This window comes from Hippoglossus stenolepis, chromosome 21 (assembly GCF_022539355.2).
Source record: "Hippoglossus stenolepis isolate QCI-W04-F060 chromosome 21, HSTE1.2, whole genome shotgun sequence".
Taxonomy (NCBI): Eukaryota; Metazoa; Chordata; class Actinopteri; order Pleuronectiformes; family Pleuronectidae; genus Hippoglossus; species Hippoglossus stenolepis.
This window is the reverse complement of record NC_061503.1, coordinates 19263521-19280347: the sequence shown is the minus strand read 5'-3', so window position 1 is coordinate 19280347 and position 16827 is coordinate 19263521. Positions and strand designations below refer to the sequence as shown.

Here is a 16827-nt window from a genome sequence, read left to right as displayed (position 1 = left end):
TTGAAGTAACTAAAGCTGTTAAATGTAGTGGAGTCAAAAGTGCAATAGAAGTAGAAGTATAAAGTAGATTTAAATGATATTAGGCCAGTAAAATACCTCAGTGTGGCACACAAACTACAGTAATTGGTTAATTTTTCAATATTACAATGTTAAAGTGAAATACTTTTTGGTTTTGCTTCTCATTTTCTTGCAGTACGCTGGTTTTGTAGAGTTAATAAATAAAACTGACCTCATCTTATCAAACATTTAATTCATCCTTTTTAAAATTGAGAAAATGTTTCATCTGCTTCTCAACGACAAGCGACACGTGATGATTCTGATTGTCCATTGACATTTTATTGAAAAAAGAACAATATAATATCATGTACAACAATAATAATAATAATAATATTAATACAAAAATCTGTACATTCCATGGTTTTGCAGTACATTTGGAAGACTGATACAAAATAACTGCAACAGGGAGGGAGGTATTTACACATGTAGGATCTACGGAGCCTAGTGGCTTCTGTCGCTGTGTTTAAAAAAAAATGTGCAGGATATAATTTTGAAATGAACTCTTGTGCAGTACGTCTTCTTCTGCAGGGGGGGTGGAGGGGGGGTTACAGTACATTTGGTTTTGAACTACTCTTTTTCAAATGTTAGATTCTCAAGTAAAACAAAACAACAGAATGAAAAGTGGCGTTGATATTGAAGGTCGATCTGAAGTCTGCGTACAGCGAAAAGGGGAAAGTGGCTTCGAGAGGGTTCTACTGGTTTCAGTCTCCAGTCATAACACTGATCAGATTCAGACATTAGAGAGGAGATGAAGAAGTATTTAGCAAAGAGGTTTTTTCATCACATACAAAAATCATATTTTAAGTTTTATAAAAGTAAATAAACATTTTGGTTCAAGCTAAAAAAAAAAAACTCCTTCAAACGTCAGTCGGCCATTTTCCAAATTCTCAGATTAAGGCTTGATGAAGTGGCTCAAGATAAAAAAATATGATGATGAACATATTTTTAGATTTTATTTTTTTTAAAACTGTACACACGTTCCTTGAAAAACAAACCTTTAATAAAACTGTCTAAAACATTCTACTTCTCTGTACCAAATCTAATCAGGTGTTTTATGAAACGCATTAACTATGATAATAATACTCTTTGGCATTTTTTTATCAACCGCGAGGAAAATAATAATAAAAGAAGCAACATCGTAGCAGCACTTTTAAGAACATTCTCGTATCACCCCTGTCTCAGTTTAAATTAATGATCTCGGTCAGTTTGATGCTGTTAATACTACCCTGCTCTGTCTTCACCTGAGCAGGCATGTTTCTGTCTGTCTGACCAGCAATGAACACGTTTCTCGGATCAACGACTGCACAGGATAAAGCAGAGGATCAGAAATCCAGTGCTGCCAAGCCAGAGGACTTTAAAGTTTGACCTTTCTTGCATACAAAAAGTTTGTTTTCCATTCGGATGTCTGTGATGTCCAATGTGAGACCAGCTCATGAACAAATACTCTACTTGTACCTCCAGACAACCTCATTTCGTGTGCTCTTCAGTTCTTTAATTTTCTGAAGTAGCTTGAAGGCTTTTTGTCATATTTTCTAGCAGCACTTGTGAGAATATTCTATAAAAAATAAAAATCCACTTTTCTGAAAGCATCATGTTCTTGCTGGACAGAGAAACAGAGACATTCCTGCAATTTTTCCACCCTCTGTTGTCTCGCAGTCACCAGACACTGAACACACATTCACGGGGACTTCGTGGAGAATTCATCCTGCAATATGCACACGGGTCATAGTGCTGTGTCTTGTCATACTGTATGTAGTCAATGTTCAGACTCACAAAGTCCTAAACCTTTGCCGCCTCCCACAGCAGTACCGTTCGGCTTGTCCTCTACGCAAAGCCCAGCTCGGCTCTTTGTGCCTTTTGGAGCAGAGAGGTGATTTAAAAAAATAAAAAGAAGAAGAAAATCTCAAGTGAGGTTTGAGGTGTTAACAGTCATATTTCTGACTCCCGTCTCAGAGGCCGCGGTTCAAGCGGCACAGTGGCTTGGCTGTGCTCGGTCTCTGAGATGTTGTCTGTCTGGGTCCCGTCAGGCCCCACGCTGCCCCCGTTTCCCTCGTCTGTGTCCTCTTTGTTCTCCAGCGCAATCTCGTTTTCATAGCAGAAAGAGTTGGAGTTTGAGAGAATGAACTTTTTCTCTGCATGGTCTCTGGCGCTGCACAGAGGGGTGCTCGGCACCTCGTAAGTCTTATGGAAGCGGGAGTAGTCTACCTTGTAGTAGTTCTTCTCCTCGAAGAGCACGGGCTCGAACCGGTGGCCCCAGAGGATCTCACTGGAAACGTAGGAGCTGCGGCACTGCGTGGTCATGGCCGTCGCCTCGACCATGCCCTCCAGGATGACCACAATTTCAAACTCTGAGTTCTCTAGGTCCTGTTTGCTCATGTTGTAGAAGGGGCTGTGCTCGTCAATCTCGTGGACGATGGTGATTGGCGAGACCAGGAAGATACGGTCGACTCCGCTGTCAAAGCCCACGTCTATGTCCATCTGGTCAAGGGGGATGTACTCCCCCTCTGCTGTTGTGCGGGATTTTAGAAGCTGCGCCCGCACATGCGCCTCGACCAGGTGGCTCTTCCTTAAATTGCCAACACGCCACATCAGGCAGAGCTTGTTGTCCCTCATGGCCACTGTGGCGTTATGGCTGAAAACCAACGTTTCATTCCTCTTCTTGGGCTTTGCCATTTTTGCCATAACGGCGCCAATAATAAAAGCATCAATAATGCAGCCCACAATGCTTTGGAAAACCACCATGAACACAGCAACAGGGCACTCGTCTGTCACGTATCTGTAGCCGTAACCAATAGTTGTTTGAGTCTCAATGGAGAACAAGAAGGCAGCGGTGAAGCTGCTCACATTGGAGACACACTTCTTGGCGTTATTTTCTAAGTCCCCGTGGAAGATGGCAACTAGCCAGAAGATGCAGCCGAAGAACAGCCATGACAGCAGAAAGGCGAGGCAGAAGATGATGAACATCCATCTCCAGCGGATGTCCACGCACGTCGTGAAGATGTCGGCCAAGTACCGCTGACCTTTCTCGCTCACGTTGATGAATTGCACGTTGCAGTGACCGTCTTTCTTTACAAATCTGCTCTGCGGCTGGTGCCTCGTGTGCACCTTGCTCTTGCTGTAGCCGTTGGGCACTGCCATAGTGGCAAGCTTCATGCCGTCCTCCTCTGATGACACAATGCTGTAGCGGCTGGCTCGCACGCTTCCCATCACCTCAGTCTGGGAGGGCTGTGCAGCTTCTGCTTTAGAGAACAGTCTAAGCTTCTGGAAGAAGCGTTGGAGAAACAGTTTTGAAACACGTTTGGGGACCAACTCAGACGAAATGGTGGCAGAATGAGGCGGGCTGAAGGATTCCTCTTCAGCCTCACTGGTCCTGAGATAAAGTGCAGCAAGAGGAGGATGAAGTGGTCACTCCTCTTTCATCGTCTTACTCGACCTCATCAAGTTGATCTGTTACAGGAAAACAGAAATGGAGGACGTCTGTTAGAGAAACCGGTTCCAGATAAATCAGATAAATCAAATCATGTTGTGGGCTATTAATGACAACATCATCAAAAAGAGTGGTGCAGCATTTGTGCAGTCACAACCGATAACTGATAACGTCATCATTGTTGAGTCAGACGTGTGTGCAGCCTGAGAAAAACCATCAAACAGCTCTGCTCCCTGTGCCAAGCACATTTCATCTAGTTACAACAACAGTGATATTTAACCCTGATCTAACATTTCAACTCTCTCTGACAGAGGCCACTCTGCAATTGGCTCAGGTCTCATCGCTGGTCATTTACAAAGTTGACTTGTTTCTCTTGGCTGCTCTGCACTGACCCAATCATTTCTCAGTAGATTGTGGGTTGAAGCATTTCTGAGGAATCCCATGAACTGATGGGTTTGAACTTTACCAACAGGATCCAGATAAAACCTTACAGCTGAGAAGGTTTTATATGAAGACTTTTTTTCTCACTGTTTGAAACGATACACTGCAGAAACAGAATATGCTCCATGCGTTTCAGGAGTTGAGCCAAAGCAACATCCTGTCAGGATTTCAAACTATTATTCAAATTATTAATGCACATTTTCACATTTAATAACTAATAATTTAGAGACCATGTGCAAATTAATTTTCTAGTAAAAGATCAAATACAACTTTGCTGTTTAGCAAGTTTTACAGTATAAAGTATAAAGATGCAGGTTGTAAACAACATCACGTCACTAACATTCAAGTTCATGGGTTATTTTAAAGGAGCTTGTGTGAGCCTCGTCTTTGCAGGAGATGCTCAGCTTGTTGACTCTCACTGAGCCCTTTGGGATTTCTCCTCTCTGCTGCAATAATGGCCGTCCCGTGAGGATTCTCCCAGCACAACTGAAACACCACTCATTAGTTTTGGCTGTCCTAGCAACAGAGTCTAAATCTACCTGCTGACAACGTTCCCTCGCTTATTTGTATTGCCTTGTTATGAAGAGTTTCTCTCTGACACATGAGAAAGAAGCCGGGGGTGAAAACTATACATTTCTTCAGGGGGAGAAACTCATTCAGATGCAAACGCACTGATTGAGAGTGGAAATGTAGATGATGTGACCACAGCTGCGGATCAATGAGTCAGACTCTACTTTCACACTTGCTAACAGCAACATCAGCTGATGCAATTTGTAATTCTTTTGGGTAAATACCACATAAAACAGGCCACATTTGTTTTTAGGTCCAAAATAATGAACAGCATCCAGTGAACATGGCTGTAACTAATTAGAGGAGGCTGTATTGCAAAGGCATGTGTGACCTCTCTTCACATGATGCCTGATATGTAAACATCTCAATGGGTTGTCATCTCTTTCTCTTAAATCAACAACATGAAACCAAAAGTTCAGTTTTAAAACGAGCAGATCTCACAGATTCTGGGACGTGCAAGAGGGCACAAAATGTCCTTAATTAATAACCTCGCTATTAATAAGTGTTACGTGTTGTGTTTTAATCAGTATTATGAATCTGTATGTGCGTGAGAGGTCACAGACTGGGCTGCTCTCAGAATGCAACAAATGCCAGCGACAAATGTTAACAGGTGCGGAGGGAAAGAGAACTGACTTCTAATGCACACACACACACACACACACACACACACACACACACACACACACACACACACACACGAACACACGCACACACACACACGCACACACTCACACGTTTTTCCCCCAGCTCGGTGCATCAGCAAAGAGAATAATATAAAATATGCAGCGAGATGAAAGAAGTCAACACATCTGGCACAAGTGATGCGTAAAAGTCAGGAGGTCTGCGCGTCATGGAGAAAGAAGTTCAGCCAGAAGAGCAGCGCTGCACGCAGCACTGTGTTGTTACAGTTATTACTACTGGAGTGCAAGAGGACGTGTAAAAGGCTGAAAGTCATGTTTCCTGTACCTGCTGCTCATGTGTAGACCGGTGAAATATAATCCAGACGTGTCTTGGCCACCGCTATCCTCCGCGTCGTTTCCGCGCGCTCCTTATTTACTTTGGCCGAACGAGATGAAGTGTGAAACTCCCCTCATGTCTCTGGAGGACCGGTCTCGATATTGTGCTTCTCACCGAGTTCCCCCAAAGCGTTTTTAAACGGCACGCACCGGCACGGCCCGCCCCCGGCCCCGCGCCGGGCCAATGGAAACGAGAAGGGAGGGGAGGGGGTGCGCGCACAGAGAAACAGGCGCAGACTCACCGCTTCTTTTTCTGTTATTTGTGTGTGTGTGTGTGTGTGTGTGTGTGATTTTGTGTTTGACCGATGCGACTGGTGTGTGAACACAACACAAGTAGTAAAGTAGCGGACATCAATTTGACTCTAATTGGCCGATGACACTTTAAATCCCAGTGAGGGGGGGAATAAACACTGAGGAGGACAGTCAAACAGAAACAAACAGTAAAACATGTAAAAATCATTAGCACAGGATTCTCTCCTTCCTCTGGACCATATTCACTGTATTTATTAGACTGTTGATGCAGCCACAGATGTAAAATGCTCTGCAAGAAAGTTAAAATTACACAGACCGAGCAGCTTTAACTTCCAACACCTGTGACAGTTACTTTATGAATATAATATAATAATTGTGCTTCATCTTTTCACTGCAGAGGCTTTAATATCTTATCCCACCTGCTGCTGTTGATTGTGCAACCAAACTGCCCATCAGCCTCATTTCTGTGATACCCGTTGTTTTTATAGATCTCGTGATTTTAATGTGGGTATGGAAAATGTGTTCTGTTGGAAAGAATGACTCACTCAATAAAGGCCTACATGCCTGTATTATGATATGACTGTCTTTCTCCACTGAGCTATCAAGTTGCTTCGGATGTTTAGACTATGCATCTGTTGCCCTATAATTTTAGGTCAGGCCGAAGCCGTGTTGTCTTAGCACCACGGACTAAATCATTCTTCTTGCTTACTAATTCATGATAAACATTAACCCAGAGTTGCATGATTTTCAAAAAGCCTTTTGAACTCCTGCGTTTCCCCCCCTTGAGTCTTATTTTTAGTTCTGGTTATTTATAGCAGCACATATATTTAGCCCAGACCACCTGTGTCAGTGATCTGTGCACATTGTGTGAGTTCGAGAGAGAGCGTGTGTATGTGTGTGTGTGTGTGTTTGCTTTCCATGCCCAATTTCCAGCAATAAGGAGAGCGATGCATGCAGTAGCCCAGTGCTGCGTGTGGACCACAAGGTGGAGAACTGGAGGCTGGAATTAACCAGTGACTCTCCAACACGGAGGAGGAGGAGGAGGAGGAGGAGGAGGAGGAGGGATCTTCTCATGCAGCTCGTGTCACTGCAGCGACAGCGTCTGAAGGTGTCGGATGAAAAACTGCAGCACACGATAGAGAACTGACGAAAATAACAATTAAGATGTTGATATTTTTTTACGATTTAGTACAAATTACATTATTATTGTTATCAATTATACTATTATCACAAAGCTGTTTATATTTCTTGATTTCAAAACATTTAAAATTGAAGATATATCGTAGGACATCTGGAATTTTCAGTGGTGGAAAGTTCCCCTGATCTTTTGCTGAAGTGAAAGTGGTAATAACACGGTGCAGAAATCCTATTTTCCTAATTTATTCCTAATTTAAGTACAAACGGATCAACATGAGGTTATTTTTATGTGTAAAAGAACTCAATGTGCAGATCAACCCCTCATTATATTATTGGCTTGTAATTATTACTTTCAACACTAGGCTGTTGCTTTTTAATGTGGAAATTTACCAGTCATAAAATATAGTGCAGTAAAAAAAGTGAAATACTTTCCTCCGCTGTCTCGAACCTTAACGACCAGATATGTTTGTCATTGACAAACTTTTGCAGCAGTAGTGGACAGAAGCAAATTGATGCCACTGACTTCAGCCCTTTATAGTGGCTGCAGGTTCGATTTCCGGCTTGTGGCCCTTTGCTGTGCGTCATCCCTCTCTCTCTCTCTCCCTTTCATGCTTCAGCTATCAAATTAAGATATTTTAACAATCATTCTAAGTCAGCATGTGTTCCTTCTTCTTCCTGCTGGAGTTTGAGTTTCTGCTTGAGTTTTGTTTCTGGCCCCTTCAAAGATTCACTTCCTTGACTGCAGGACAGGATTTGCTGATATTTATTTGAATCCGTTCCTTCCCCTGTTGATGCAGCGTTTCCTGTGTGAGTGGCTGCCACTCAACCTCAGAGCAGAATTATCCACCCACTGGGGAACAGTCGGCAAAGAGGTGGCTTCCCTGATAGATGTTTATCTGCAGGTGAAAGCCGAGGTCCCGGTGGCCACCCGACTGGAATCAGCATTCTGAGTGCGCAGGGTGAGCTGCTGCTGTCGTCGTTACGGAACCTGAGTGAGTTTAACACCGAAGCCGCTGAGGTACTTGACGGACAGATTTAAAAAATCACAATAAATCAACAGTGTCACGATCTCGTGTCCGACCGGAGCCTGAATAACATCACGACTGATCTGCTGCGGATAGATGGTAGAAAAAAACAGGTTTTAATAGGATTACATAGTGAAGCAGAGGAAAGCAACACAGCAGTTTGTTACGAAGCAGCATCTGGTTACTTTTGCCTGTCTGGTTACTTGACATCAAAGTGACCTTCCTAATCAGAGCTTTTGTTCTCCGACAAGAACCATGATCCACCTCAGACAGATGCACGATTATCAGAGGAAGTGAAAACGCAAACCAGATATTTAAACATCACTGACACTGGCATCGTCTTATACACAATATTGTTTTAATATTTTATATAACCTGCTTAATGATACTATATAACAACTAAATCAGAAACACATTTGGTCTGATCCTTCCCACACTTGTGTCCATAAAGTATTCATAAAGTATTTGAGGATATAAAATAGTATTTACTAAAGTCCAAGACAATAAACATTACAGATAAATTAAATTACGTATGTGTGAGGTGGTTTGATGAACTGGTTTTTGAGCTGCTTGACTTTTTGATAATTATTAAATAAATGTATTTCCACTGCCACAGATGTAAAAGAAAATGTTCCATGTGTTTTATATAAAATTTATGCATAAGGGACATGTCTGTCTCCACTGTGAAGTCTGGTTATTTTAGTATCAGCAGAGACCAGAAATCTGATCAAAGTCATGAGGGTATAACGCAGACCTTTTTAAATAAGTCACACACACACACACACACACACACACACACACACACACACACACACACACACACACACACACACCACACAAACTTTTAAAAAGTCACACACACACACACACACACACACACACACACACACACACACACACACACACACACACACACACACACACACACACACACACACAGTTTTGGTTTCTCATTGTAATTTAGGGACTAAAGAATTCTGTCTGACACACGTACGTCCTGTCGTCATCGCCTACGTGGGCGGAGTCTACCTGTACTCGACCCTGATTGGTTTGTAGACGGTGTCTGAAGTTGCCGTTTCACAGTTGGGGGAGTAGTTTTTCTGTTTATTTAGTTGCCAAGGTAACATCATGATGGTATTACTACCAGAGCCAAATGATGGTTCAAACATTATATGTGAATGAACGTTTGTCCAATGGTCTGGACCATGGCCTGAGGGTTAGGGGTTAGAGTTAAAGCTTCTCTTTTTCACACTTAATTAAGAATATAAAAACTGTTCATATAAAACGATCTCAGCGCAGCTTTGTCTCTTCTCTTGATTGTTGGCTGGAATAATCAAATCCCAACACAAAGGTCCATTTACTAAGTGTTCTTGGGGTTTTTATTGTATCACATGATCTTCTGCAGCAATTGTCATGAAATCAGACACATTCAAATATTCAATATTCTTACCTAATATCTCTATTCTATGTATGAAATCCTCGTCTTCTACAGACTTGAAGGGCAGCTGTCACTAGTTACGCTGTTCGATCAGATTCTGTGACCTGCAGTTGAGCAACAACCATTTCAGGTGACATTGACATGAGTGAGCTCCGTCTTTCAAGACTAAAAGCTGAGTCAAACTAATTTTATGCTAAAAAAAAACACAGACGCTAGAACATTTATTGTTCTTAATGAGTAGTGTTCTGAATATTTCTTTAAAGAAACACAAAATATGATGCCTCTGCTTTATACTTCATTAGTTGTGAGGTCATTTGGCAAAGTCAGAGTGTCGTGGTGTTTAGTCTCTGCTTGAGAAGGCGAAGTGGTTGGTTCGGGGCGGCTGTCGCTCACAAGTTCCACCGTCACTGTCGGAGGTTTCAACTGTTTTTCCTGCGGGTTTTTCCGTGGTGACCTTGGAGACGGCCTTGGGGAAGCTCTGGGTGAATGTCGCGGTGAATGCCGAGGAGAGGGACGCAGCTGCTTCTTAAGTTCGTACTCTTCAGCGCTGACCTCAGGCACCAGCACCTTAGCAGTGTGATTGAACAGGATGTAATCCACTCTGTAGAACCTCCTACTGACCCTGATCATCTCCTGGAAGAGGTGACCCCAGAGGATTTCAGGTGGCGTGTACGAGGTGCGGCTCTGGTGCAGCATACCCGTGGAGTCGTCTGTGTAGGTAAAAGAAACCACCAACTCAAAGTCAGCTTTACGCAGATCGACCAAGCTCATCTTGTACAGCGGGCTGCCGGGTGCGATCTTGTGGAAGATGGTGGTGGGCGTGACCAGGACAATGGCGCTCTGCTGGATGACCAGGTCTTCGTAGGTCACGTCCACTTTCCCTGTGGCGTGCACCGTGGCGCGGACTATCTGCGCACAAGCCGTCCCCTCCACCAGGTGGTTCCTGCGGAAGTCCCCGACTCTCCAGGAAAGACACAGGTAACCGTTGTGAAGGTTGATGACTGCGCGGTTGCTGAAGCCCACCGTCTGTGCTCTCTTTCTGGCCGACGCCATTTTGGCAACGACAATTCCGATGATAAAGGTGTCGATGAAGCAGCTGATGACATCTTGTATAGTGACGATTATAATGGCAATCATGCAATTATCGGACATTCCCCTGAAGCCGTAGCCGATGGTGGTTTGAGTTTCGAGCGAGAAGAGGAACGCGGCTGTGAAGCTACGCACTTCGTACACACACGGCTGATTTCCTAAATCTCTGATGTCTCCGTGAGCGAGAGCAATGACCCAGTAGATGATGCCAAAGAAGAGCCAGGACAGGATGTAAGAGAGAGCAAAGATCAGAAACATCACCCTCCATCTGATCTCAATCAAGGTGGTGAAGATGTCTGTCACGAACAGCATCCACTCCTCGGGAACATGGCGGAACACAACGTTACAGTGTCCCTCTTTACGTACGTAGCGGTATTTCTTATGTTGAGGTCCGTTTTTAGTTTTCGCACCGACATCGTCATTGGGGCTCACGGATATATATTTCTGCATATTCCAGAGTCTGTAGGAAAGATGGTGGACAAGTTTTAGCAATTGTGTTTATCAGAATATCAAGATAAATATACGACATTATCATTACATTGGTGAAAACACAAATACAACCAATAGAAATTGATTAAGAAAGTACATCATTTTTTTCATATCGGTGCAGATCCTCAAACATTAACACTGAAACCAATATGACTGTGAAAGGCTCATAACAGCCAATATCTCAGATTAACTGCTCTACTTTCTGCCCCAACTGCCAAATGGAATTTTAAAATTCTACACATAATGGGTTTGAAATAACCAAAGCAGACCAGTAAATACTCGCACATTGCTTAGTTAACGGAACTTTGATTTCAGAGATTTAGTTTTGATAAGTTCGAATGAGGCATGAGAATAATTAAAAATATCGTCTCTGTTCTGGGTAAATATCCCCGACTAGGTCCCAGATATCTGTGTGGGTGTCACAGACCAACGAGGCCCGAATCAACAGCCGTCTAACATGTGTCAATTTGGACTGAGAGCTTTGCAGTGTGTTGTGTTGTGGATCAACTGACCCAGAACCTCTCCTGAGAGAAGGTCATCAGAGTGAAGCAGGTAACGGCCACAGCAGCAGACACACGACTCTGCCTCCCTGAAACCTGTCTGAGCTCTGACCCACATGAGAAAGCACGAGTCTACTTCTCCAACACAGATCTGACAGACATCTCCAGATGATGAGGTTTATTGTAGGAATAATAGATTTTTACTTTATTTTGCTTCATAAACCTGAAGACTTAGATTGCAGATGTGCGTTTATATGCAAAGACACAAATATCCACCTATCAAAATTCAAACACAAAACAAAATGGACATTTGTGGCCCACCCAAAATATCAGAATTCATACAAATCCTTGTATATGAAAAAAAGAAATGCACAGTGATGTTTTGATATTGTACCAGATCACTCTGGGATTTCTCTGTTGCTCTGATTATTATTAAAGAAAACAATTAACATTAGCCTTCCACGTCTATGAGTCGTCCACTTAGTTTTCTGACCGTGCTGTGATTGCTCTGTCTATTTTTACAATAACAATCTGGGAATGTTTACCATGTATGATTCTCTTTTTCCTGTCGCTTTGCACTGTGTCAATACATTTACTCATAATGGGTCAGTGGCCCCGAGATACAAAACCCTTTGTAACGCTTCTCACTTGAGCTGCCGTTTGTTTTTTTCTGCCAGTGATGTACCGCTTAATTTACTTTAGAGAATATAATAATATATTTTATCTAATGCAGAGGCTGTAGCAGAGAAAGCACAAGAATAATAAATCTGTTTTCTACTTTATTGGTGCAGGAAACTGCTGAAATTCTGTAATTAGAGGTCTTAAATTCTGCCTCATATCAGTGTAGTGACAGGCGGGCCGGTGCTGGGCAGTGAGACATCTTCTGCCCCTGTAACGTTACACTCTCAGTAAACAGTCGTGTTTCCATCCAAAGGTTTGCTGCTGTCCAAAGCAATGGCCCAAGTGATTTTTTTCTGGGTGGAGGTCAAAGAACTGTCAGAGGGCCAATAAAGGAAGCGCCACAGAACTGAACTGGTCTAAGTTAGCAGGGGAAAATTGAATGTGGAAACTGGAATAGTGTCATGGTGCGATCACGGGCAGAGGAAGGATCAATCACAGCCAAACCACTGAGAGCATCCTCTACGCCCAAAACAAATGGGGTTTGAATCACCGCTATCTGACTGAGTGAACTGGGCTCCAGTCACAGACTCTACTTTCTCCTGGCAACAGCAAACATCCGCACTGCCAGAGCATGGAACTCACTCCATGAGGTCATAGAAATAATGTCCTATTGGCTTCCCATAGTCCCTCCCTAAATACCCCGATATGGACGAAGGGAGAAGAAACGCAGAGTCCTGCTGGAAAACCAGGAGTCGCTGAGTTACTGTAACATTCACAGGTTATCAGTCTAAAGTCAAACCTGCCACCAACTTTTCATTTACTCTGAGGATGAAAAGTCACCTGTGTCTCCTCAGCAGCAATATCCCGGAGTCCCAAACAGCTGATTTCTGATTTAATTCATTTCTGCTTTTCTCTGCTGTACTTCTGATGAATGCGTACATTTTAGTCTGTTTTCTAAGAACTAGACCTGAAAGATTTACTCAAATAACAAACAATGAGTTGCTGACTAGCTTCATAGTCACTCAGCTGTTTTATTAACCATGTTACCTGCGTGGAAACGTTGGATTGGTGATTCGGACTCTTTTTTTCCATCAAGATCTGGGATCTATTCATTGTGATGTTTCTATATTTTTATTTTAAAGAAATTCCTGAATTCTCCCTTTTGTCTGGATCTAAGCTACAAAGGTCTGACTGTCTGTGTGGACGGTAACAACTTTATGGACGATAGCGCAAGCTAGCACGCAGCACACGACACTCAGATGGTTCCCTGACAGTTCCCTGTGTTTTGCCTACCCACTAGGTCGAGCTGTTTTCTCTACGTTCCCTCTGCTCGTGTGTGGAACCTGAAACAAGCAGCTCTGTGTACAAAACAAGACCCCTTACCGAGGAAGCAAACCAAATAGAACCAAAACACACACACTGACCTTTGCTGTAAAGTTTCCACTGTATTCTCTACGAACAAAGCTGTGATACCTTTACATTTAGAGGTTTAGCATTAACAGTAAGTTACACTGAAGCTCCGTCATCCGCAGGAACAGCAGCAATCGAGGGATGAACTCTGGAAATAACCTCGGCAATTGGCATGTTTCCTCTGCTGCTCAGGGCACTTACAACTCCATTACATGCTCACTTACTGCAAATTACATTGTGCCACCCATCTGTGGGTGGCTAATCGTTGCCCTGCCCCGAGGCGTTCTGCCACCTCTAATGACCTTCAAAGCCTCAGTGAACTGCAGGAACATTTCCATCCTAACAACTTGCTTAGCTTCACACTTGCTCCTCAAATAAACCTGGAAACAAGTGTCAATCTGCTGATCTGTGCTGGAACTTCTCCTGATGCCCGGTGGAGCAGAGTTCTTCAAGTGCACCTCAGCGTGGAGACGTCCAGTATCACGTTAGGACGCTGTGTCTTATGTTTTAGCAGCGTGTTCCTGAAGGTTAATGTTTAATCCAAGCTTCAAAGTACCAAGTGAACCAGAGCACATGGTTTTGTTTTACTCCCTCTGAAATCGCTTAATGTTGCTTTTTGTAGAGGTAAGCACCTGAAACCAGAGCCTGGATTGAACCTCTCTGATGGACATGTCTCCTCCTGTGTCAGTGTCTCTGTTCGGGGCCTTCGGTTTGATTTTAGACTCGTGAGGCTGAATTTAAATGAGTCTGTAACTCATTAACAACAGCAGGTCACTTTTTGATTCTTCCTTTGTGGCTTCCACATTTAGTTTCTTGACGGCCAGTCGTGACCTTCAGAACCTCCAGTCGTGCATGATTCGCTGTTTAAAAGATCAATAGATGCATATTTATGAAACAGAGTCTGCTCTGTTGTGTCAGCAGTGAAGCAGTGAAGCACTTTCCCCTGTGCAACACTCCTCCTGAAGTTAAACTTATCGTTTCTCAAACCCACCGAGACATTGTTCACATTACAATAAATCAAGAGTAAGCTTATCTTCGTCATGGCTGTGAATTTGTTCGGATGTCATTCTGAAACCTGACCGCAGTCATTACTTATCACCCTGACCACGTTTTGTTTTGTTTAGGAGTTGTGTTGTGCTCTTCATACTGTAGATCAGATTACTGATTGTTCTGCTGTCCAGCAGCTTTACTCGTCTATTATCTTCATTGTTTTTTTCAGTGCAATGGGACACTTTCAAACAAGCAGCAATTTTAGATTTTGTAAAAGATTTGATAGGTGCTTAATATAATAATCAGCAAATGCAGTTTTTAAAAAAATATTTTTTTTGAGGAACACACAGTTAATGTTTTCAAGAGAAGTTAGGATTCGTAGGAGTGTAAATATCTTGCAATTCCAAATATGCAGAAAACTTCAGATCCTATATCTAAGTACAGAACTCCAGATTCAATTATCTTGAAATTAGCAGCAGCATATAAGCAACAAAAAGACATTTCCCAGCTCAGTTCCTACCTTTTTATAAAAATAAACGCTGAATCTGCTGCAGGGACGTCTGAGCCTGGGCTGAACGTCTTCAAGCGGCCGAACAGTAGCACAACAACAACCTGCTGGTCTGAGCCGTGTCACTTGTGAAGTGCAGAAGCTGAAGATTAACACCTCCCTTCAGCATCACATGGCGTCACACACACACAGATGAGTGTCTGCACTGTGTGTTGTGGGTATGCACTCGGTGCATGCAGGTGTTTATTGGGCTTTGTCGTCAGTATTAATGCACCATTCAGCTGCGTAGGACTTGAGTATAAGTTCGCTGAATGTTGATTCATTATAACTGACAGCTTTAACCACCTCATTTTCCCGTCGCCCTTTTCTTGATCTAAATACTACGAGTCCTGGTTAGAGAAATATGCTCAGCATCTTGAATCACTGATCGTTAACTTCACATGGATTCTTTTACCTGTGAAGACTCTGAATGTCAGGACCGGTTCACACACTTGTTTTAACTGCATATGGGCTGAAATGCTGCTGAGAAGTAGAGCAGCTCAATGACACAGCAGAGGTCAGTGAGCAAAGGAGCATTGGTAAAAACAAACCTGATCCACTTTAATGTTTAGGTGATAATAAAAAACTCCAAGAAAAAGTGACCATTCTTAATTTATGCACCTTTCAGAGTCTTTGATGCATCTATTGTGTTTTTCGCTTCTGAAAAGAATAAAGACAATTTATTTATGTATTTATTTTTTAGCAGAAATGGAATCTATGAAATTCAAACGATACTTTGCCCTGATGCTGATCCATTAAAGAACCTGGGTCAATCCTGGCCCCAGTCCTTGGAGGTGACTCAGGACCAGGAGGCAAACAGGCAAACTTTATTCTGTAAATGAACTAAACCATGGTTCAGTGTGATGCGGACCCAGAGCGCCTCCTTTGTGAGGACCACACTTTGGGTCCCAGGCACCGTTCACACCTAAAGAGTCTGAATATCCAGACCAAACAAAGAAGGCTTGAGAAAAAACGGGTCTGGATTAATAAGTTTAAAGATGGGTGACATCGTTTGACTTCACCTCCTCTTCATCAAAGTGTCACTGTAACAAAACCCTGTCCTTTACTTCTGCATGACAACAAATTAACTCAAGTTAAAATATCTTCTACGTTATAAAATGTGATATCCTGTAGACAGCTTCAGCTCATTCACACCAGCAGATTAGAAATTAGCGAACCCTCTTCCTCCATTGTTCCTGTCTTTGTGAGACTTGTCTGAAAATCCCTTGTTCCCAGCCTGAAACTCCGCAGAGGCCTAAACCCAGATGTCTCTGCCCCTCTCTCTTCATAACTGCTTTGCAACCAAACTCTATTCACTGAGCTTAACTCAGGTTTCAAGCACTGAAACCTATTGACCATCGGCCTGTACTGAAAAGAGGCTCACAGGTCGTACATATTGTGATAATACTGGTCTTATCAGTACTGGTCTACCAACAGATCTGGGACGATGGAAACGGGAGCCTGCGGTCAGGACAACCAGACTTTTTCATGTTTATTGTGTAAATATTGTGCGGAAGACGGAGCCAAAGGCTACTGGGCAGTGTCGCTTGTACTATGTGTGTGTACTTACTGTAGAAGGGTTCGCATTCACAGGCTAAATGACACATTGTGCAGCTACAGATGCAAATGTCTGATAGAAGAAGTTGATGGTGTAGCAAGATTAAAAGTCAGATTTCAAGGGGTTAAAGGAAATGAGGCAACAAAAGTCATAGATTCATCAAAGTCATTAGGATTCATCTTTGGGGATCTTCAACAAAACTCAATGAAAACACATTTAAAAGCTGCAGAGACTATTTAGTTTGCATCAGTTTGCACCAG

The 16827-nt window shown here is 42.9% G+C and overlaps 2 protein-coding genes across 2 annotated transcripts; both read right to left on the bottom strand.

The window, feature by feature from the left end:
* Positions 1-317: 317 nt before the first annotated feature.
* kcnj2a (potassium inwardly rectifying channel subfamily J member 2a) lies at positions 318-5641 on the bottom strand. The gene is made up of 2 exons (XM_035146388.1): positions 5462-5641; positions 318-3504 (listed from the first exon to the last, which is right to left on the bottom strand). Exon 2 carries the CDS (start codon positions 3262-3264, stop codon positions 1987-1989), a length of 1278 nt encoding a protein of 425 aa, XP_035002279.1. The 5' UTR covers positions 3265-3504; positions 5462-5641; the 3' UTR covers positions 318-1986.
* Positions 5642-9290: 3649 nt separating this feature from the next.
* Positions 9291-15088, bottom strand: kcnj16 (potassium inwardly rectifying channel subfamily J member 16). Its single transcript, XM_035146026.2, has 2 exons — positions 14983-15088; positions 9291-10912 (listed from the first exon to the last, which is right to left on the bottom strand). The coding sequence occupies exon 2, from the start codon at positions 10900-10902 to the stop codon at positions 9652-9654; it is 1251 nt and encodes a 416-aa protein (XP_035001917.1). The 5' UTR covers positions 10903-10912; positions 14983-15088; the 3' UTR covers positions 9291-9651.
* Between the last annotated feature and the right edge of the window lie 1739 nt (positions 15089-16827).